This window comes from Phacochoerus africanus, chromosome 9 (genome assembly GCF_016906955.1).
Source record: "Phacochoerus africanus isolate WHEZ1 chromosome 9, ROS_Pafr_v1, whole genome shotgun sequence".
NCBI classification, from domain to species: Eukaryota; Metazoa; Chordata; class Mammalia; order Artiodactyla; family Suidae; genus Phacochoerus; species Phacochoerus africanus.
The window spans coordinates 78,920,605-78,943,882 of record NC_062552.1 but is presented as its reverse complement, the minus strand read 5'-3'; the positions used below and the strand labels follow the sequence as shown (position 1 = coordinate 78,943,882).

The following is a 23,278-nucleotide window of genomic DNA, read 5'->3' as shown; positions in this document are numbered from 1 at the left end:
AAAGATTGTAAATGAAAAGTTCAACAAGTACTAGACAAATCATCTCTTATTCTAAACCCAAAAATAACCCTCAAATCTTTTCATGACATAATTAAAACAAAGTTTCCATGGGTGAAAGAAATAAAAGTCTGCATCTCATTTCAGAGGTAGGAATCTAGACTGGCCCCACATTCAACAATGAGTGGTCACTGAGGGTAAGAGCAAGGGACTAAGAGACTTGTTTTCCTTCTTAACTCTGTAAGTCTCACCTGTGGCTGCAGTACCACCTTGAGTGGTACTGAAAGTCTTTGTCCTGGGCCCTGTCCTGGTCCCATTATCTGAGCCTGTTGCACAGAGGAGAGAGCCACTGGCTGGGTTGAGGGTGGCTGCTGGGGTTGTGGCTGTGACGATGGAGGCTGTGGTACAATCTGGATTTTCTGCTGCGGCTGCTGCACCTGCAGCTGGATAGTTACTACTTTGGCAGGCTGCCCCTGGGCATTCTTGGCTTGAGTCAGGGCTGCTAGCTGGTTGCCCTGTAACACTATCTTGCCTGGTAGACTCCCTAGCACGACATGCCGGTGTCCTTGGGGACCTCCAGACTGTGGCTGCTGGAGGACCAGCGTGATGCGTTTTGATTCACCCTAGAGCGAAGAAAGGAAATTGCAAGAGAGGTACAACATTAAGAATGGTAGACCTCTGAATATTTACACCAGTTTTCCTTATCCTAGAAATAAAAACTGGGGGTCAGAAGACACAATACAATTCGTTTTATTCATTCTCCTATCTGTCCAGATAAAAATCTTTTCTGTAACAGCTTTGCCCAGTGGGTATCAAGCCTAGTCTTGAAAAACTGATGGGAGGCTCACTATCCTCTAAGGCAGTCATTCCATTTTTTGGAACTCTCTTAGAATAAAGTCTTTATAGTGAACTAAAATCTATCTTCTTACAGCTTCTCTCCACCAGCCCTACTTATCTGAATACTGCCCTCTTCTCTCCCCAAACTCTTCTGGCCAGAGCCTCAATTTTCTTACAATAGAAACTAGCCTTTTTCCTGGGCAAAATCATAGAAGGATGATCTTAATAATAAGAACAGAGGAAAGATACATAGCTTCCATAAGTCTTGCAAATATAAATATATTTTTCAAAAACCATTTTGTTCCAATGGCATCCTTACATTTCTCATACAACTTTACATCATACTTTATTGTGAGTTCTCATTTAAGGTCTGTAATTTCCTGGCAGACTGTGAGCTCTGTAACGACAGGGACTGTGTCTATCTTGTTCAGTACCAGCTAGGCACAGTGTAAATGTAGTAAGAGCTCAAAAAATATGTTAACACTAACTACTTTCTTCTAGTAAGTAATAAACATGTGGCTGTCAATACTACTGATAAAAAGAATTTAAACATGATTTCCTAGAGACAGCTCTCCTGTGCTTGCTCTCACAGTTGCTGGGCCCTCTACTAAACCAAAATTCACCGCCCCCTTTCACTCAAGTCACCTGGGTAGGTGTAGAGGTCAGTGTAACTGCAGGCTTCAGTGGGGGCCCTGTGGCCCCAGGGTTTCCAGCAGGAGCTGAACCCTTAACTGGCTGTAGGACCAGCTGCTTTACTGGTCGGCTGGGCTGGACAATGCGCTGAACAGTAGCCTGGTTCCCAGGGACCTTGGCAGCCAACACTGTATTACCAGAGACAATGGAAACACCAGGTCGAAGGGGAGTGCCGGTTAGCACTTTGGTAAAAGTGACTTTTCCACCATTGGCTGTGCCTGCCACGAGGGGCTGAGCTGTGCTGGTGATACCTTGGGCCTGAATTTGTGCCACATGGGCACCAGTGACTGAGGAGCTTGGTGGGGCCTTAAGAATAACAATCTTAGGGGCTGACTGAGATGGTTGCCCTCCAGCACTACTGGAGGAGACAGCTGTGGCAGAGACACCCATGAAAGGATTCCCTTGGCTCAAGATCTCCTGGTTCTTGGAGACCTGCAAAAGTCCTGATGTTGGCGTCGGTGTCTGTAAGACAGGTTGGGCTGGCTGCTCTTGGCTGACAGGCTGAGTGGTATAATCATGCAAGGTTAAAGATTCTGGAGCTGGAGCTGTTGATTCTTTGGGAAGTTCTGTGGGGGTTGTTTCCTCTGGTGGGGGGACCAAGTCACTTGCTGATGAATTCCCCACATCACCACCTCCACCATCCTGGTTCATCTGATCCAAGGAGTCCAGAGAGCTTGGCAGTCCAAGGGCTTCCTCAATAGGATCTTGCGTGACTTGATTGAAGCTGTCATCAGTCAGAGAGTCCAGGCCAAATAAATTTGGGTCATCAAACAGATCCATGATGGGGTCTGCCATCTTGGGAAAGCAATGGGGGTACTTCCCCAAGGTCTAGGGAGGGAAGGGGAGGGGGGGTACTGGCTCTCCCCTCCCCTCCCCTATTAAGAAAAAAATGTACACAATGGAAGAGGACTACTCTTCACATAAAGAGGCAAGAAACAAGTGCATGTCAGATTGTCCTGACCTTCATGGAGCAAGATGGCTAGGTCTTCAGAGGAAGAGGTGGAACTCCTGTTGTAGGAAGACAAATGACAAATAAGCAAAGTAGGTGATCTCAGGGAAAAGCTCTCCTTCTTAGGTACTACCCTTAATATCAAATAGCATCAACATAATGAGAGAAGATGGAAATGCGAGGTCATCTGAGGATGGAGACACAACAGAAAGAACATCCATATTTCTGCTTCAAAACTAAAATTAAAAAAGAAATTAACTCCCTTTGGGGGCTTTGAAGCTTCTATCTGTCAAGATCACTCAGGTGTCTCTGTCCATTTCTTTTTTTTTTTTTAGGGCTGAACTTGTGGCATATGGAAGTTCCCAGTCTAGGGGTCAAATTGGAGTTGCAGCGCCAATCCAGGCCACAACCACGTGGGGTCTGAGCCGAGTCTGCAAACTACACCACAGCTCACAGCAACGCTGTATCCTTAACCCACTGAGCAAGGCCAGGGATCAAACCTGCGTCCTCATGGATCCTGGTTGGGTTCATTACCACTGAGCCATGATGGTAACTCCTGTCCACTTCTTTTTACAATTATCATTCTTAAGTAGAGATTAGAAAACTTAATATTTATTCACCTTTTATTTCAGGTTCTTAAGCTGACAGAACTTAACAGCATACCAGCAATACTTCAGTGACTATAGGTAGATAAAGACTTCTCTATTTTATAAGTTTCCCTTGTATTTTAGATACTTTTACTCACTACTGATAAAAATAGCCACCTTTAACCAAAATTTTACCCAGGAAGTTTCACAAACTTTATTCTAGTTAACCTATCAATTAATCTATACACAGTATTTCTGTTATGAAGTTCCCTCCGCACTTTCTCATATTTAAGATCAAAAACTTCCTAAGAGATTCAAAGAATCCTACAATTTAGTTCCAGTTCCAGTTTATATTCCCAACTTTCACTCCCATCACTCCCTATATATACCCTACCCTACATTCCAGTCCAACTAGACAATACAGTTCCCTTAATGACATTGCTATCTGCATGATTTTGCCTATTATGCTGTAGCCTCTCCCTGGAACATCCTCACACCTTCCTCCCAAATATTTCAGCTGAAATCTCTACCACCCTCAAAGGTCTTCTACTCCATAAGGTGAGCCCTGAACCTCTCCATAAGATGAGCCATTTGTGATGACTTGGTTTCCTCACCTTTTTTAAATACCCAGGTGTTGTCTGCACTTTAATTTAAAGCACTTTAGATACTCAACATTGATTACAATAAGTCTCAGGTCCATTTCCTCCGAAGGCCCAAATGGTTCCTTTGTGCAAATTATAAAAAGCTGTCTCCTCCTCAAGATGCTTGTCTGCCATCTGCTGGAAAACTGTCACACTAAACATATTATCTACGATGATAATAAACATGTGCAATGCACACCCTGCACAATCCTCCATGGTGGCCCAGCTCCTGTTTCCCCAAGAGACAAGAGTTCCTGCATGGTAGGGATCATGTCTTATTCATCTGCGGATCCTTAAAGAACCAGCAGGATAGTGCATACACAGTAGGTCCTCCAAAAATATTTAATGAATTAAACTATTTGCTTGCAGTGTCTGGAATGAACCATTCAGCCCTTAAGCAAAACTAAATGGTATTCCCTGATTCTAGGATGAGACTGAAGAAAGCTTCCGATCTTGAAAAACTGTTGTACAAATAACTGAAAGTATGTTTACTAAATCCACATCTGGGGCTTTATGTTCATAAAAATGCTGGAAAAAGGAACAACTAAGACAAGGATTTATAAATACATTACTAGATAACTAAACTATATGAAAATGTAGTGTCTGCTCTTTGTATATGATATCAATATTTGTCAATCCAGGAGTCTTGCTTAATAACACCATTTCTCCTAACTTTTAAAAGACAACAGAGAAGAAATCAGTCAGTGACACAGTACAGACTTGACTGAAGAATTTTCACACAACCCCAAACTTTTTTCCCCCTTCCTTAACCCATTTCAGCTATCCTTTTTAAATGACACAATGTGGGTAAACAGCCCAGAAACTCTGACATAGATAAAGAGAACTGATTCATCAGAGGTTGGCATATCAGTCAAAACTACAAAGCATACATGGCGTCTCTACCAATGTTAAACAAGATCTTCCTAGCCTCAGTAACTGTATACCCTTCACATTTCAACCAGGGTCCCTATCACTTCCCTGGCTAAACTATTCCACTAGCTCATTCCACCCTCTCCTATCTAACACCTGCCCCAAAGCTCCTCAAAATGGTGATCAGAAGAGTTACGGATGTTTCTTGATTTAACGAAAATCTACTCAATAATTTTATAAGTTTTCTCAATACTACCATTAACTTTTTTCTAGTTATGCCCTACTTTGCTGCCTATTATCGTTCATCTCCTTTTCACGGTCAGAGAAGTTACACTAAATATCTAACAGTTAGGTATCACAAAGAACTACAGTGAAAGTTTCCACTAACTACAAGTTTATGCTGATAATAATAGTTTTTAACCTGCTTTTTCTTCCATGGCATATTTTGTCCTTTCCAGGACTACTTGCTTTTTTTTCACTCAAATGCTCTTCCATCCCTCTACAACTGCCCAATCTCAAACAGTGAGAAAGATCTCATTTTTTAAGGGGAGAAACCAGGCTAGCAGTTTCCAACATATTTCTTGCTTCTATACGACTCAAGTATAAGTCTTTAAAGGTCAGTGCACTTATCATTTGTCTCCTTTTCCAATCTTGGGGCCAAATTTCTGCTTTTTCTGGTATAGTCATTGTCCAATAATTTAAAAACCTCACCACTGACTTAATGCCACACACTCAAGTCTCACTATTTCTTAGTCCCATCCCATAAATTCACCTCTACTGACTTAATTCATCTTGTACAAATATTTTAATCCTAGTTTTCTGCTTTTCCTTTTTTTTGGGGGGGGGGGCACACATGCCAAGGCACACACAAGTTCCTGGGCCAAGGATTGAACCCACGCTACAGCAGCAACCCAAGCCACTATAGTAACATCAGATCTTAACCCACTGTGCCGAAACAGATCTCCTCCTGCTTCTTTCTGGCCTTACACCTTTACGTTGTCCTTGACTCGCAAAAGATTAAACCTTCTCAGGAACATACCTCCAACTTCTTCACCCCTCTTTCTATTCCGACTTGTGGGTCATCCTGGCTATATCCATATCTGGCCTATTCTACCAAGCTCATCTATTCCATGGATTCTCTTTCTATGGTTTAAATCCTGGTGAAAAATTCCAAATACGTGAAACCCTTAAGATATCCCTAAGTAAAGCAACTGCCTAGATAAAGAAATCATAACAGACTTATATCATATTGAGAATGAAAAGCTAGTCTTCACCTACCAGTGCCCCAAAGAAAAAGACATGTATATGCTCCAAAGGAAAGACAGAGTTTGATGGTTGTCCTCTATGACCTTCCATGATTTCAAACTAATGATCAGAATAATGACGGAAAATTTGGGGGTGGGATGGGAGCTGGGGAGAAGCAGAACTTCAGCAAAGGTTAAAATCCAAAGCCACGCATCTATAATTTCCAAATAACAAGCCAGAGAAATTCTTCATATAATAGCCCTTCATCTCACCTGCTTCTTAAAGGAGGAACTACTCCTTCCCCTTAAAGTAAGCACAAATTGATGTTCTGCAGCTTTATTACCTCTAATACAGTTCTTCTGGATTTTCTTGGAAACCGAGAGTCCCAACTCTCTTGTTCTTATTCTACATGTCTCCTTACCCATACCCATTTCAGTAACAACCTGTTTGTCCAATCATAAAGGGTTTTATTTTACTTTATTTTATTGCTTTTTAGGGCCACACCTGTGGCATTTGGAGGTTCCCAGGCTAGGGGTCTAATTGGAGCTACAGCCGCTGGCCTATGCCACAGCCACAGCAACACAGGATCCGAGCCGCGTCTGCAACCTACACCACAGCTCACAGCAACGCCGGACTGTTGACCCACTGAGTGAGGTCAGGGATGGAACCTGCAACCTCATGATTCCTAGTCGGATTCGTTTCCAATGTGCCACGACGGGAACTCCAAGGGCTTTATTTTAATTCTCCTCTATACTTTCCCCCATACCTTTCAACAAAGCAGTGATTCTCACTGGGAGATGAAAGGTATGTAAAGTTTGAAAATGTATATTCAGTGATACAAGTTATAAAAGGAAAACACATACCATTGTTTATGTTATTTATATTCAATAAAACTGGATGATATCTCTTGGCCTGTGAGGATCTGTAAAAGATACCAGTGGCAGAGGAGCAGCCTGGGGGGGATAGGCAGGGACAGAGAAAGGAGAAGCACCCCTGGTTTGGAAGGATTATTAACATCTCTGTGGTGGGATAAGATTTCTCATGGTTTATCATACTGTTTATGGTGGATGAGAAACACTGGAACAGAAATCAGTCCAGTTGTCTAATACATAAAATTATATAAAATGAACTGTATCTCCATTTACAGATTTCTCTGTACTGCCCATCCTCTTCGAAGATAAGAGACAAATACCATATTGACAAATACTGACCTTTTTTTTTTGCAATATACACTTTTAGAAGTACCAGCCAAGCCCACTTTACCTCTAACTGGTCAAAGATTCAGAAAAGAACAAACTATTTTACTTCAAAGTATTAATCTTGTTATTGGAAACTGTATCCTTTCAAGAGGATCAGCTGCAGACATTGTTGAAACAAAAGATGGGTAGAAACTGTTTCAAGAAATCCCTTGAAAATAAATCAGAAGGTTTAAGATGAAAATCACCAACATAATTTTAAGAGAATGATTTAAAAACTGTACCAAGGAGACATCTGTGAGACCCAAAGGGTCTCAAACCTTATAGAAATGGGAAATAAGCATCCAAGGTGAATGTAATCACAATTTAGGGTCAGCAGAGGATCAGGATGGAAGGACACAGACGGTAAGAAATAGAGCTATTAACTTAAGGCCACTCGGGAGATTTCCTCAAGAAGATCGAGATCCTAAGCCATTTTCTCTATCTTCACCATTCTCACGACCAAATTTGTGGCCACTCTGTTTTTTGTTTTTCTAATTACCGAAGGAAAATGCACTCAAACCTCAACAGGGTATGGACATTTGGGGGCAAATATGGCTGGTAAAGTGAGTCCTTCTGAAAAACAGGGAAGGCGAAATAGGCAACTATGAACTCTAAAATCATGTACGTATGTTCAAGGGGGTAAAGAAGAAACTACAAAAATTATGTACTCTTGTGGAAGAGAAGGGGCAGGGTAAGGAAGTGAGGGGTTGATGGGGAGGAAAACGCGACTGGGGGCGGGGGTGGCCGGGACCCGTGTACATTACCTGCTCATACTGCCGGGGCTGGTGCCAGGAAGGCCCATATAGCAGAGGAGAGAGATTTCTGACAACTGGAGCCCGGAAAATGAAGAGGAGGTACATGCACTTGAGAGAGTGAGCTAGCGAGGTGCCCTCCAGGGTGGGGATGGCCAAGACGGGAAGATGCGGAGTGTGTGTGTGTGGGGGGGGGGTGTGGATGCCCCGGTGGGAGCAATGTTAGGGCGAAAGCTACAGGCGGGAAGGCCCGACAAGCCCAGAAGAAGAAAAAGAGCTGTGCCTCACCCCGCGGGGTAAGAGAGGTGCCTTTACCTGCAGCGGCCGTGGGGGGCCGATTCGCCCCTCTCGCTGTCTCTCCAGCACCAGTTCCCCCTCCTCCTGCGCAGCCTAACTTGATGCTCCTGCCCGCCCCGCGTCCCCATTGGCTAAACCCCACTGCCACTCACCATGGGCGCAAAGACGCAAAACAGCGCAAAGGGTGGGACTAAACAGAGCTTCCCCCTCCCCCGCCGCCGCGGGGTTAGGTTGAGAGCGCACGGAGAGGCCTATCCGGTTTCTAGGGCCGAGGCGAAGCCTGCAGCTTGCTTAAAAAAAAAGAAAAGGGACTGGAGGTGTGCTGGCCAGAGAAACGGTCTCAAGCTACGGGAAACTGGTCCTGGGGATTAAATTCCTCCACCACCTATACTGTATTCTGCACACCAAAGTCTAAACTCGGGAGGGAGGGTTCCACACTAGGCCAACTCCTCCCCCCTCTAGATTCTCTTCTAGCAGCCCTGTCAACCCCTTTGCTGTAGTGACTACACCTTATTCCACGACCTATTAAAAGGGACCAAATCTGCCCTCATCATAGGAGTGAGTCCGCCCAATTGCTGGAGCATTGGAGCCTTTTACTTTTAAAAGACTCTCTCTGCCACAAACCAAACTGCATTCTTGATACTCTGACCCTTGGGCAGCCGTATCACTTTCTAGAAAGGAACCCCAGGCACCCACGAACAATTCCCAGCACCTCTCTCCAAGAGACACACCCACTCCTCATCCCCAAACCTGGTCTTCACTTCTTCTCTTGAAACTCAGCCCCTCTGACATATGGGCCAGTGTCCAGTTTGCCATGGCACTTGAGAGCACTCAAATTCCCCAGGGTGGCCAACCTCAGAAGCATGGTAGGCAAGCTTAAATTACCCCAACGTAAACTGTTAATAAAAACAGCTGCTTACGTCCTGACCACTAGTTTCTGCTGAAATCCTATTTTTTTGTGCTCTAGGACACAAAGGAGGAAGAAGATCAACCTGGCCTTGGATCTATTTTTGAAGATCTTACTACCACTAATGCTAAGGACACACAATCCCCACTCAAACAAGCAATACTGTTTTCCCATTCATTGAGGCTCGAAACCTCAAAGGTGCCTCTGAAACCTCTTCTTGTATCCACCGTTAAGTCATTTGCAAAGTCCCATTGACTATCCTGCAAATATATCATAGATTTTGGAGCTGGCAAAGACTTGCCAATCATATCAAGTCAGTCCTCCTGCACCTATGAGAAAACTGAGGTTTAGAGCTGAGTGATTCAATTATGAAACAAAATGGCAAAGTCAGAATTTCATGTATCTCACTCCTCTACTTCTGCTGCCACTTCTTTATTTATACAGTTGCTTGTGTAAGAGAAAGAAGCTTCATAATTGATCTTTCCCCCTACTAATCCTTTCTGCTACCAGATTAACTTCCTAAAACACAGAACGGCCAAATCAGTCCCTTGCTTGAAAACTTTCAAAGGTTCCCTGTTACTTAAAACATAATTCCTAAGACCATATTTTGCCTTCCCAGACTTATTTCCTACTCTTCTACAGATACACAGACATGCTGGCCAAAAAAGACAACTTGATATTGTCATATATTTTTTCTCATCTAAGCCTAGCTAATACTGTTGCCTTCAAATTATGTCATCCTTATTCCATTTCTATGCCTTATCAGAATCTTACTTACCTTTTAAGATCTATATCAAATGCCTCATTATCTCACCATTTATTGAGCATACAATAAACGGAGTAATACGGTAGTATTAGAGAACCAATGATGAATAAGACAGTCTCCACCTTCAAAGAACTCACAACAGATAGGAGTGTATTTGTGTATACATGTGGGGAGAGGGTGAAGAGTAGAGACTATGACAATAGTACAAATGTAAACAATTTCAAGATGACACGGCAATGAAATAAACAAGGGGCTATTTCAGGAACACAGATGAAAGGGACTTAACACAAGAAAAAGGTATCAAGGAAGTAGTTTCTTAAAGGATAAGGAGGAGTTAACTAGGGAAGGTAAAGTGGGCTACAAGAACAGGGTATTCAGGCAGTAGGGACAGTAAGAGGAAAAGGTAAAACTAAGCAGAGCAAGGAAAAAACAGCATGACGCATGTAGAAGAAACTCTAAGTAGTTCTTCAGTTCAGTCTTGCCAAAATGTACATTGCAAAGAAGAAATTAGAGGGTGACAAGACTGAAAGGAGAGGTGAGGGCGAGACCCTTTAAAGAAAGCCTTCAGTGACAAATTATTTTCTTACAGCTGGATGAGGAGCCACTAACTCAGCAGCCATTAACTGCTGAGCCACAACGGGAACTCCCTCTACCAATTTTTATCCTAAGTATTACTCAGCTCTGTGAAATGACGTAGTCAGAACTGCATTTTAGTTAGCTAACTCTGGATGTTAGAGCCAGACAGAGAATAGATTTGGGCCATCAGGGGACAGAGGACACAGAAGTAGCTAGGAAGCTGCTATGGTAGTCCAGAAAAGAGCTGTATAGTGGATATTTGCTTTTTTTTTTTTTTTTCTACTCAGCAATCAAAACTCCCTTTCCTATATTGGGGAAATAGCTCAAGGTAAGTAAAAGTCTTCAAAGGAAGACGGATCTTTACCTCCCACTATAGAGCTGGGGTTAGGGCAGCGAGGAATGAAGTGGGGGTGGGGAAGCAGAAATAAGCACACGACTTAACCTAATTTAAGTGGACATTCCTGTGGAGAACTTTGACTTTGCAGCGATAATGCAAAAATTCAGAACCGACAAGTTAGACAAATTCAGCAATGGCAGACACTGGGATTCTGCAGCATCATAAACTGACTGTTCAACGGTGTGATCCTGGCATGTTCTCCCATGATTTCAGATCATTTTCTAAACCAGATTCTCTAGCATTCCCACTGATTTTGTGAGTCACACAATATCCTTAGAATAAATTCCCATTCTGCTTAAGTTAGCCAAAAGATGATTTCTGTTATTTGCAACCAAGAATCCTAACAAGATGATCAGAGCCAAATCACTGCAGTGAGGTTCAAAAGTTAATGATGGGAAAGTTCTATAATGCCCTAACAGGTTAAGGCTCCTGCATTTTCACCTCTGTGACTCTGGTCACTTCTGTGGCGCAGGTTCGATCCCTGGTCCTGGAACGTACATGTGCCACAGGTAAGGCAAAAAAAGAAACAAAGAGAGAGAACCTGAAATAAATGTTGCAACTCTCATAAAAAAGATAGTAAGGAAGAGACAGAGCTGAGTAATACTTAGGATAAAAATTGGTAGAGGGAGTTCCCGTTGTGGCTCAGCAGTTAATGAACCCAACTAGTATCCATGAGGACTTGGGTTTGATCCCTGGCCTTGCTCAGTGGGTTAAGGATCTGGTGTTTCAGTGAGCTATGGTGTAGGTTGCAGATGCAGCTTGGATCCTCACATTGCTGTGGCTGTAGCGTAGGCTGGTGGCTACAGCTCTGATTCAACCCATAGTCTGGGAACTTCCATATGCCAAGGGTGCGGTCCTAAAAAGACAAAAGACAAAATAAATAAATAAAAAATTTTTTAAATTGGCAGAATCTAGAGTTTACAGGGGAAAATGACTTCAGCCATGTTTTGTTTGAATTGCCTACAGCATGTTAAGTAGTGATACTCAATAGGAGGTTGGATGTATAAATCCAAAAGTTGCTTATATATAGATTTAGAATTATCAGTATCAAAATAGTAGTTTTAAGAGTGGAGGAGTTCCTATAGCAGAAATGGACAGAATACTGTAAATCAACTGTAATAAAAAAATACAAAAAAAAAAGAGTGGAGGAATTCCCGTTGTGGCTCAGTGGTAATGAACCCAACTAGTATCCATGAGGTCTTGGGTTCAGTCCCTGGCCTAGCTCAGTGGGTTAAGGATCCCGCATTGCCATGAGTTGTGGTGTTTGTTGGCTGTAGATGTGCCTCAGATCTGTCATTGCTGTGGCTGTGGTGTAGGCTGGCAGCTGCAGCTCTGATTCAACCCCTAGCCTGGGAACTTCCATATGCCAAGGGTGTGGCCCTAAAAACCTACACACACACACACACACACACACACACACACACAGCAGAGTAAGTTTAAGAAACACAGCACCAATATTGTTGGGAAAGATGAGAGAACACTGGGGTCTATAAAGAACTGGATGTCCATTCCAAAGAGAGCAGCTGCTAGTCAGCTCTAGTTAAGGGTTGCCATATAGAAATGCAATTCAAGGTTGAGAGAGAACTCCAGGTTTTTCAAAAGCCAGAAGTACAGAATTTTATGTAAATCTTCCGGGTTTTCAATATATTCAACTAATTTTTTTTTTTTTTTTTAATGGCTGCACCCATGGCATATGGAAGTTCCCGGGCCACAAACTGATGAACCTAAGCCACAGCTGCCGCAATACCAGATCCTTTAACCCACTGTGCCAGGCCAGGGATTGAACCTTCAGCTCCGCAGTCACCTGAGTTGCTGTAGTAAGATTCTTAACCCACTGTGCCACAGCGGGAACTCCCTGACTAACTTTTTAAAAGGTTTTAAATACTATGCAGACTAAACAAAACACTTAGCTAGAAACCCCCAAATTTGAGAAGTTTGGTGTAAAGTGAGAAGAGCTAAGGAGGAACCCAGAAGAACATCAAGAATTAAGAATCAGAATAAGATATACCTACTAAGCAGCTATTAAAGGAAAAGCAAAAGAAACAGAGTGCAATGTCACAGAAGTAAAGAGTGTTACAGGAGGAAAGAGTGATGAATTACATCAGCAATGCAAAAATGTCTTATAAGAACTTTAAAATCTCCATTGGGGAGGTTCTCTTATGGCACAGCAGGCTGAGGATAGATCTGGCACTGTCACTGCAGTGGCTTGGGTTGCTACTGTGTCACAGGTTCGATCCCTGGCCTGTGAATTTCCACATGTCGCAGGTGCAGCCAAAAAAAATAAAAATAAAAATAAAATGTCCGTTGGATTTAATAATTGAAAGCCTCCCTACTTTTCATTATCAAGTCAAAAGTAATCGGTCCCATATGAGCTTCCATAGCATTTTGTTAAGTACTCTTTTGGGATAAGTATCTTTTACTTCACATTTTAGTTACATTTGTATGTGGAGGAATGATGAGGGATCTGGGTTCAAATTTCTGTCCCACCCAGTTCAGCCTCTGTACAAAGGTGGATCAAATTACAGGGCCATTAATGAGGAATAATGAAACACCTTGCACACCTACTGGGGGTTTTTGTTTGTTTGTTTTGGTTTGTTTTTTTTTTTTTTTAAGACCCAAACCTGTGGCATATGGAGGTTCCCAGGCTAGGAGTCGAATCAGAGCCATAGCTGCCCAGCCTACACCACAGCCACAGCAACGCCAGATCCTTAACCCACTGATCAGGGCCAGAGATCAAACCTGCATCCTCATGGATACTAGTGGGGTTCGTTACCACTGAGCCACAGTGGGAACTCCTGGAACACATCTTGGTATATAATCACTATGTTCCAGGAAGTACTCAACAAATGTTGCTGGATAGATAGTTGGAAACAAATTTGGTTTTGCCAGTCTCTCCATACCCGGGAGATGCTAATCAGCTTTAGAGGGGGTCACCACTCAGACTAATGACCTTCAGAATAATTCATTAACTTCAGCCGGCTAATATCTATGAACTTGAAAATGCACTGCACCTCTTACTTCCTCTACATTAAATCTAATTTAAAGCAAACAGGGGTAACAACACTTCAGATTCTAGAGTCTGAAAATCATGTAAAACTAACTGGCTTTAGTCAGCCTAAACCTGCTATAGATGTTCTAAGTCACTAGCATCCAACTCAGGGATCCTGGAGTTCCCACTGCGGGTCAGTGGATTAAAAACCCAACATGGTGTCCATTAGGATGTGGGTTAAATCCCTGGCCTCATGCTGTGGGTTAAGGATCTGGTATTGCCACAAGCTATGGTATTCAGATCTGGAATTGCCATGGCTGGCACAGGCCTGCAGCTAAAGCTCCAGCCATAAAAAGAAAAAAGGATGACTGGGTCACTTTGTTGTATAGCAGAAATTGACAGAACATTGTAAATCAACTATGCTTTAATACTCTGCCCAATTCTCCTTTGCTACTCTTCTCCTCTACCAGCCTCTAATTGCTAAAGTTGACCAAGCATTGGTTCCAGGCCCTCTTTTTGTCTCATTCTGTACTTTCTTTTCAAGAATATCTAATTCATATACATGGCCTCAATTACTATTCATTATCTTCTTCAATGAACCACCTATATGCTTTATGTCTCTCATGTTTCTGGGCAAGGGACCTGAACTCCAGGCCTGTGCGTTTCACTTGCTTACTCAAGAGCTCTTCCTGGTAGCATCTCCAGTCTCCCTGGCTAACCCATTTGTCCACCTTTCCCTATAAGAGGCTTATTGCCTCAAGGAGACTGACTCCTTTGCAGTTTCTCTAGCCTCCTCCACAATCACCACCATGTATGAGCACACACAGAGTGTAACCATCCTCCAGCATCTCTTATTCAGTTATGGCCACAGAGACCAGAAAAGCCTCTTCCTTACCACCCCTATCTAATATTTTAAAATCCTGCCTTTTACCTACTAAATATCCCTCACATCCAGCCACATCTGCCTCATTTTGGATCAATTTACCATCCCTCACGTCCCTGGACTACTGCAATTGCCTTCTGACTGGTTCCCCTCCATTCTGCCTATTTAATTCTTATTTTTCAAAGCTCACTTCAGTAGCATCATTTCAAAGAAAAGCTTTCCATGACCTCCCAGACAAAAAAAGAGCCAAACTTGTTGAGTGTACACTACACAACTGGCCTTCTTCTAGACAATGAAAATGCACTGGCATATTTAATTTTCATTCTTTCTCCTTTCTTTTTTGGCCTCCCTGCAGCATATGGAGTTCCCAGGCCAGGGATCAAATCCAAGCTGCAGGTGCGACCTACACTACAGCTGCGGCAGTGCAGCAGATCCTTTAACCCACTGTGCTGGGGATCAAACCAATCCCGTTGTGCCACAGTGGGAAATCATATTCAATTTTCTTAAACTTGAAATAACTTATCTATTTTTTATAGATGAGGAAACTGAGGCACAGAGAGAGAAGCAATCTGTCTAACAGGCCACAGCTAGTGGAAAGTGGTGCCAGATTCAAATTTAGGTAGTGTGGCTTCAGAAGTCACATTCTCCCCCCGCCCCTTTTTTGGCTGTCCCGCAGCACATGGAGATTCCAACCCAGGGATCAGATCTGAGCCACAGTTGCTACCTACTCCACAGCTGCTCCTTTCACCCACTGTACCCAGGATCAAACCTGCATCCCAGTGCTTCAGAGACACTGCATATTCCGTTGTTCCACAGCGGGAACTTTAGAAGTCACAGTCTTAACCACTCAACTATACTAAGGGTTACATGCCCCTATTATAAATTCTCCTGTAATATGCATAATTTCTCTTTTGTAGTAGGCTGAATAACTGGTCATATAATTGTTTAATAGCCATCTTCCCTCACCCCCATATTAGAATGCAAGTTGCACAAGGGCAAGGACTGTGTATGACTTATTACAATATTACTTATTACAATGACTTATTACAATATTTCCTTTCCTTATCAGGTGGTAACGGACACTCAATGTACTTTTGTTGCAGGAATGCACTTTCAGCTTCCAGCCAAAGGTGAGTGGGAGTGGGGCTGCAGAGGGGTAATGTGGAGGTATCCGACCAACCGAAACCAAGGGCTTCTCTCAGACTGCTGAGAGAGTAAAGGGCAGTGGCATCTTTCCTACCAGAAACACTCAAAAAAGGCATCATAAAATCCTAGGCATCCTTACTTTTCAGGACCTTTATCAGACACAGCTTTTACATACAGCAAAAGAGGATGCATCTAATGCACATCAAAGACTATTTTCTATAGTGAGATATAGATAATCACTATTGAAAGCAATGAAATTTCAGTTATGTCCTTTAGGCTTGGGAACTTAAAGCCTTAATGGTGGCCAATTTAAGGCTGTGGCAAGAAGTAAATGGATGAAAATGTACCCATGTGACTCAAAAGTGGGGCATGGGTGCATTTTTCTTTTCTTTTCTTTTCTTTTTTTTTGCTTTTTAGGGCCACACTCAAGGCATATGGAGGTTCCCAGGCTAGGGGTCCAATCAGAGCTACAGCTGCCAGCCTACACCACAGCCCACATCAACGCTGGATCCTTAACCCACTGAGTGAGGCCAGGGATCGAACCTGAAACCTCATGGTTCCTAGTCGGATTCGTTTCTGCTATGCCACGAAGGGAACTCCAGGCATAGGTTCATTTTTACGTCAGCCTCACTGCAGACTTTTTTTCCAGTAAAATCTTGGGGGTTTTGGTCTAAATCTAAAGACAGAAAATAGGATCCTGCTCTTAAAGGATCATTGCCCCTCGGTCAAGTTAGACAGGATCTGGAGAAATTGCTCTTCACTGGCACATGTTCACCAAGATGAAAATAATATTCTGGGTTCCAGATGAGGAATACCTAACTGGATGAATATATCCACCATGTACGACACCACTTTCGGACATCCAGCATAAGTAATGATATATACAATTCTTTTTTAAACTGAGGTTATATCGGTCTATAACATTATGTAAGTTTCATGTGTGCAACATTATTTTTCTACTTCTGTATACACTACCACATGCTCACCACCAAAAATTTACTCTCCAACAACCACCATACAATTGATCCCCTTTGCCCATTTCACCCTCTCCCCACCATACACATAAGTCAGGTAAGAGTTCTGGTCCTCTTACCCTCCCACACCACCATTCAGGCCCTACTTTAACTGGGCCAAGACATATATATTTTTTTCAACCTAACAGAAAAATAGAAACATTTACTTAATAATTTATGAAGGACTCTTTTCATGGCAACATTAATGTTAAAAAAAAGTGTGTGTGGCAGGGGAGGAAAAACACCGTTACTATCACATTTGTGCCTCTAGGCACACAAAATGACCCACTGACAAGAGACTGATGAATTCAGTGGGCTAGTCTGACTTGCACTGGCTAAAAAATGGAGTTATTTGCAAGACTGACCAAGTAATTTTCCTCTATAGAGTTTAAAGTACTTCACATATTCTTATCTTCCAAATAACTAAGTTAAATAAAGGAAACTTTTTTTTTCCTTCTAACAGACAGAGATACAAAGACAAAAAAATGTTTACATTCTCAAGGTTCTACAACTGCTAAAGGCTGTGCCTGTTAATGGAACGCCTACTTGACTAATGCTGTGGTCAAAGGCAGTTCTACAGGGGTCAGCAGTTAACCTTTCTTTTTTTTTTTCTTTTTTTTTCTTTTTAGGGCCGCACTCACGGCATATGGAAGTTCCCAGCCTAGGGGTCAAATCAGAGCTACAGCCACTGGCCTACACCATAGACACAGCAACTTGGGATCTGAGCCGCATCTGCGACCTACACCATAGCTCATGGCAAAGCTGGATCTTTAACCCACTGAGTGAGGCCAGGTATCAAACCTGAGTCTTCATGGATACTGGTTGGGTTTGTTACCGCTGAGCCACAACGGAAATTCCAGCAGTGAACTTTTAAATAGGGGGAGACGATATGAATGGAGCTTTGAAATCCAACAAACCAGAGCCCTACACCTGGTTAAGTTACCTAACCTAAGTCGTATTTTTTTCTCTTCTGTAAAATGAAAGTAGCATTACCTACATATTCAGGGTTATTCTGAAGATTAAAAGATAATGTACAATGTTTGGCACACAATAGGCAAATAAAAAGGAGTTTATTATTCCCTGTTCAATAATTTAAAAGTGTACCACTAGAGGTTTCTCTCAAAGCAAATTTACTCCTTAAGAGACTTGGCTTGTGTTGATGTGCTAAGCAGAATGGTGGGATATTGAAACAGATGCAAAAGTTTCACAATCAGAATAGCAGGACTGCTGGGTGGGATGAAAGGACTAGGACTACTGTGCTGAGAAAGCAGTATAACTCTTTAACTTGGAAACCATGGAACAGACTTCAACCAGCCCTGGTGTCTAGGGCAACACACAGGTAATTCAATTAATCATTTTTTGTGTTTGTAGGAATGATGCCAGTGTCTAGGTCAGAGTACTTCATTTACTTTACAATGCCTGCCTGTGGGAACTTCCGGTTCTCTGACTGACTGGGCTGACTTTTGGTAGTTCACATGCCCAGACCCTGGTGCCTCAACTTTTGATTCCCATGACTTCCAGGAGAGCAGTGAAGTGACCATTACCTATGTATATGTAAGACCTCATGAAAAAAGTCCTCCGAACAGAAAGCATACCTGAAAAACAGGCAAAAGCACTATATAGGAGAATTAATAAGTAAACAAAGAAGGACTGGGTACTGAATGGAAACAATGAAGAACGAAACACTGAGCTTAAGTTCAATGTTCATGCAACTTAGTAGCCCCTCTTCAAAAACCCAGGAGAATCTTCCCAGTCATTCAGCCCATTTAGATGGATGTATAGCTGATAACTGTAATAGAACATGAAAAATTATAGAATATATGAAATATGATTTTCATGTTCTATTACAAAACTCTATTATGACTTGGTTTTACACAGGCAGCCAAATTACAGAAATCATTGGTTTCTTCTAGAACCAATCAAAAATTCCCATATCACAAATGGGACCATGTACCAAAGGGATAATTCCCAAAGATATAACATATCCCCAAAGTATGTAGTGGAAGAGAAAAAGGAGGCAGGATATTCCAAAGGGTTCTATAGTGACCATGACAGACAGTTTGGGAAATCTGAAAGACTTTACATAAGAACTCATTTAACACATATCCTTTCTCAAAGAGTTACTAACATAGTTTTAGGAGAACTACAAAACAAAACAAAAAGGTGTTATTACAGAATTACTAACTACTGGAATACTAGGACATTACCAAAAGGACAAGAACTATTAGACTTAGGGTACTGACATACAAGGGAGAAAAGAAGCACAGTCCTATTATTATCTAGTAATTTCAGTTGTATGTCATTTAATTACCTTTTAAAAATGAAATAGGAGTTCTCGTTGTGGCTCAGTGGAAACGAATCTGACTAGCATCCATGAGGGCACAGGTTCCATACCTGGCCTTCCTCAGTGGATTAAGGATTCAGCATTGCCATGAGCTGTGGTGTAGATGGCAGACACAGCTCAGATCCCACATTGCTGTGGCTGTGATGTGGTGCGGGCCAGTGGCTACAGCTCTGATTTGACCCCTAGCCTGGGAACCTCCATATGCGGAGGGTGTGGCCCTAAAAAGACAAAATCAAAAACAAAAAATGAAATTAAGTCTGAACATACCAAATAAAAAGAAGTCATACATAATAAATTTCTCTGGAAATATATGGAGGGGATAAAAATCCAGAATGTTTCAGTGACAAAGCCAATTTTTTCTTAAAAATTATGCATAAACAGAATTAATGTTTAACATCCTTGGTTTGGGAGTTCCCGCTGTGGCTCAGTGGTAATGAACCCAACTACATTACATGAGAATGCGGTTCGATCCCTGGCCTCACTCAGTGGGTTAAGGATCTGGCATTGCCCTGAGCTGTGGTGTATGTCGAAACTTGGCTAGGATCCTGAGTTGCTGTGGCTGTGGTGTAGGCCAGTGGCTACAGCTCTGATTCGACCCCTCGCCTAGGAACTTCCATATGCGGGTGTGGCCCTAAAAAGCAAAAAAAAAAATGCTTGGATAGTCTGAATGTGAAGGGTCTAGAACATTGCCTAGGCTCGCTGCACTGCTTAGAGTACATTCCTGGATTCACCCCTGCTGAAGGTGAATGTAAAGCAATTATCTATGCCAGTCTTTCTATTTATCCCTGCTGGGCTTTTTATTATCATGTAATATACATTAGTGGGTAGAAATTAAGTGCTTTATTTTAAAAGTCTCCTGCTGCAACAATCTGAAGGCAAGAATTAAGATATTTTAAAGCTGACCATTTTGCTTTTGTGACATTAAACAACCAAGAATCTACTGAAGGACAAAAAGTGATGGATAAAGGGAAACAGAAATGTTACTTACCGAATAACTTAATAAGAAATCTCACAGACTAACATACTTTGTAGTTTAAATTAAAACACCCAATAACTACAAGGAGTAGACTTATTTTGCAATGTAGATACAATGAAAATCTTAAAGGCAATATGAATAGAGTTAACAAATGCAAAAAAAAAAGTTGAATTACAACTTTACACAGGTATACACACAAAATAAAATGGGTCAGGGGGAGGTTATTCAGGATAAAATCTAGAACGTAATAAATGGTTAAATTAACCTTTAGGCAATAATAAGTGGTTTATACTGCAGCTTTCTTATATAGATATACAACTGTTACCTGGGTACTAGGTACCCAAGAAACCACATCTTGAAAATTAGGTCTTTCTGCATTCTTAAGTGGCTTCAACAAGACAGATGCAAAAAAGCACAATGTAAGTTAAAACTAAAGGCAACATGAACAAAATCATAACAGGAAGATAAAGGGAAGACCACTGACTGTGAGAAAAAGAATAACTAACTAACTAAAGGAACATATAACATGATAGTATACCAATGGATCAAATGCTAAAAGTAAAACAGTAAATACTAAGTTGGTTACAGTAGTGCAAGGATAGGTCCAGCAAAGACCTGCACATCAGGGACTTGCTCAAATGCAACTCCAGAAGTGGAGTGACTTTTAGGGGTGAGAGTAGAGGGTTCAGAAAATATGTGTTATCCTTTGGGTATTAGGCTCAGCGTAAGCTCAGAGCATAGCTTAAGCCTTTCAGGACTGTGGACAAATATCTTCAAAGCGTTTAGCATTCAGCTGGCTGCTATGAAAATGTTAGTCCTTCCACAGATGAGAATATCAAATTCCATTCTTTCAGTAAGCAAGCACAGTACCTGGCACTCACAAATTAATCTTAAGTGGTAGCTTTGCCCCCCTTGAATGGCATCCTTTTCTAAGGACACGTGTGCAATGGTTTCTTTTAAAGATTGACCCCCTTCACCACCCTACCTTACCTATCAGAAACTTGACCCTACACATGAAATGGCAAATTTTCCTGCTACAAACCAAACTACAGTGGTGGTTACCACAATGCCAAGATTCTGCTACCCATGACCCAATGGGTGCGGCAGAGAAGGCTGTCCTGGGAAATTTGTGTTTTATGGTGGTTCACAACCAGATCAGATCAGCTCAGCAGATTTCTATTTCTATCATTTTCTATCCGTGTCTAAATCAATTTTGTCAATTTGGGAAACGACACACTCAAAAGGCCAAATGCACAGGACAGATCAAATATGGGGAAGGCAAGAACTCTGCGAGTCCCCAAGCATTGCTCCATCATCTCTTATCCCAATCCATTACTCCTTTGCTACTTCAGTTTTAAACCTCCCCTCATGCCTACCTCTCCCATACACAGTTACCCTCTCTTTGGCCAATGTCCTTCATCTTGCCTTGAAGACCCACCAGCATACCATTCTTGTGACTGGTCTTCCTAAATGGAAAATGTTTTTCCTTTCTATAGCTCTTCTTTTCTTTTAAGGGGTGGGATAATCCAAAATACTTGGAATGAGAAGCTTCCCACATTTTGGCCCTAAGAGGTTGACCACAGTTTGTTCTGAAATTTATTTGGTGACTAATACAAAAGAAATTCCTAAGCAGAAGACATTACCTAATTAACTAACAGAGAACATTATTCAAATCACAAACTCACCTTCTAGTACCCCACACCAGATAGGACCTCATCAGATGCTACGGATACCCCTGTCAGAGAATCCCCAATTGAACTGACAGGTTTAGAACAAGATGAAGAGTAAACAGTCTGTGGATGCTAGTGTGATGGTAGGATGCAGCAGACACAGACAATGCAGAAAATGCAGGACCTTTGGTGTTTGGGGCGTTCCACCATGTCTATTCTTCAAAAGAAAAAGACATGGAGTGCCAAGTCTTCGACTTCTGGCTCACTATGCTCAATCACTGAGCGTGAAGAGTCAAAAGAGATTGGTCCACTAAATATCAACACACCACTATTCACCTCGTCCTTAAAGGCCTTAATCATTTCGGGACTGCTCCTTAAAAGGTAGGAACTGCTACATGTTCACAGCTGCTGCAATGGCAGGGAAATTTCCTGCGACACAGGAGACGGAAAATAAAAAATTGCATTCATTCCGAGGCAGGGGGAGGTATCTCCTGCTAGTGAAGAGTTTACATAATGCAACAGAAAAACCACTGAGCTCTGCAGACCTGTCAATGGAGATGCAAGGCTTGAGCTCCTCTTCCCCATCTCTAAACACTGTCCAAGAGCCTGCTCTGATCTCCCAAAGATCCACAGAAATTACATCTAATAACGTAAACCAATCTGCCCACGTTCACCCCATGCTTTCCTATCCACCTTTATTACTAAAAGGCAAAAAACAAGAAAAAAAAAAAAAAAGGAAAAAACCCTAACCTCCCACTTCTGAGCCCAAAGTATGGAGTAACCAAACGGAGCCGGGGAGTTTTCCCTCCACGGAAGGAGCAAGGAGAACAAGGAGCTGTCTCAAATCTACACGAAGCTCAGTAATGCAATGACAAGCCTTGAAAACTCCACAGGGCTCGGAGCAGCCGGGTTCGCGGCTCGGCCCGGCTCGGGCCCCGGGCCGGGCAGCCGCCCTCTCCCCCAGCCTCTCACAAAGGAGAATGGTTCAGTCCAGAGCATCACCCAGCACCTGATTCCTCACAACTGGGGGACGGGCAGGGGGCGGGGGGAGCGAGGAGGAGGATGAGTTATGGAAAGCAATTCTAAGAGCCTCAGCGTTTGCAAAGACTCTTGGACCAGCACTAAGCGGCGGGCGTGAGCGGAAAGCCTACCTGAACAAGTCCTGGTACCCTCCTTTCCAGCCAGCGTTTCAACTCACCCTTTCGGAGAACAAGGCGCCTTCCGGCGGAGCATGGTCAGCCCTCGCTTCAATCTAGCTTGCTAGTAGTCCATTCTCCCTTGGCCCCGCCCACCTACGCTCCCATCCACCAATGGCAGGGCCGACGGCCGGCCTCCTCCAGCAGGGTAGACTGAGTGCCATCCAGGAAGTCTCTTGGGGTGGGAGGTCCTAAAAGGCTGAGGCAACCGCAGATATGCCTGATTGAAAATAAAATCTGGCGGTAGCTCGCTTCTGACGGGTCAGTTCTGTGGCGTTGAGATCTCTCGGCTTCTTTTCTTGACCCCCG

The 23,278-nt window shown here is 42.6% G+C and overlaps 1 protein-coding gene across 1 annotated transcript in view; it reads right to left on the bottom strand.

Moving 5' to 3' along the window:
• The window catches only part of CHD8 (chromodomain helicase DNA binding protein 8), a 61,137-nt gene extending 38,107 nt beyond the window's left edge, over positions 1-23,030 (bottom strand). Inside the window, 3 exon segments of the mRNA XM_047796613.1 lie at positions 249-620; positions 1,480-2,535; positions 22,925-23,030. Of these exon segments, the coding sequence (XP_047652569.1) occupies positions 249-620; positions 1,480-2,322 (1,215 nt within the window). The 5' untranslated portion in view covers positions 2,323-2,535; positions 22,925-23,030.
• Positions 23,031-23,278: the final 248 nt, after the last annotated feature.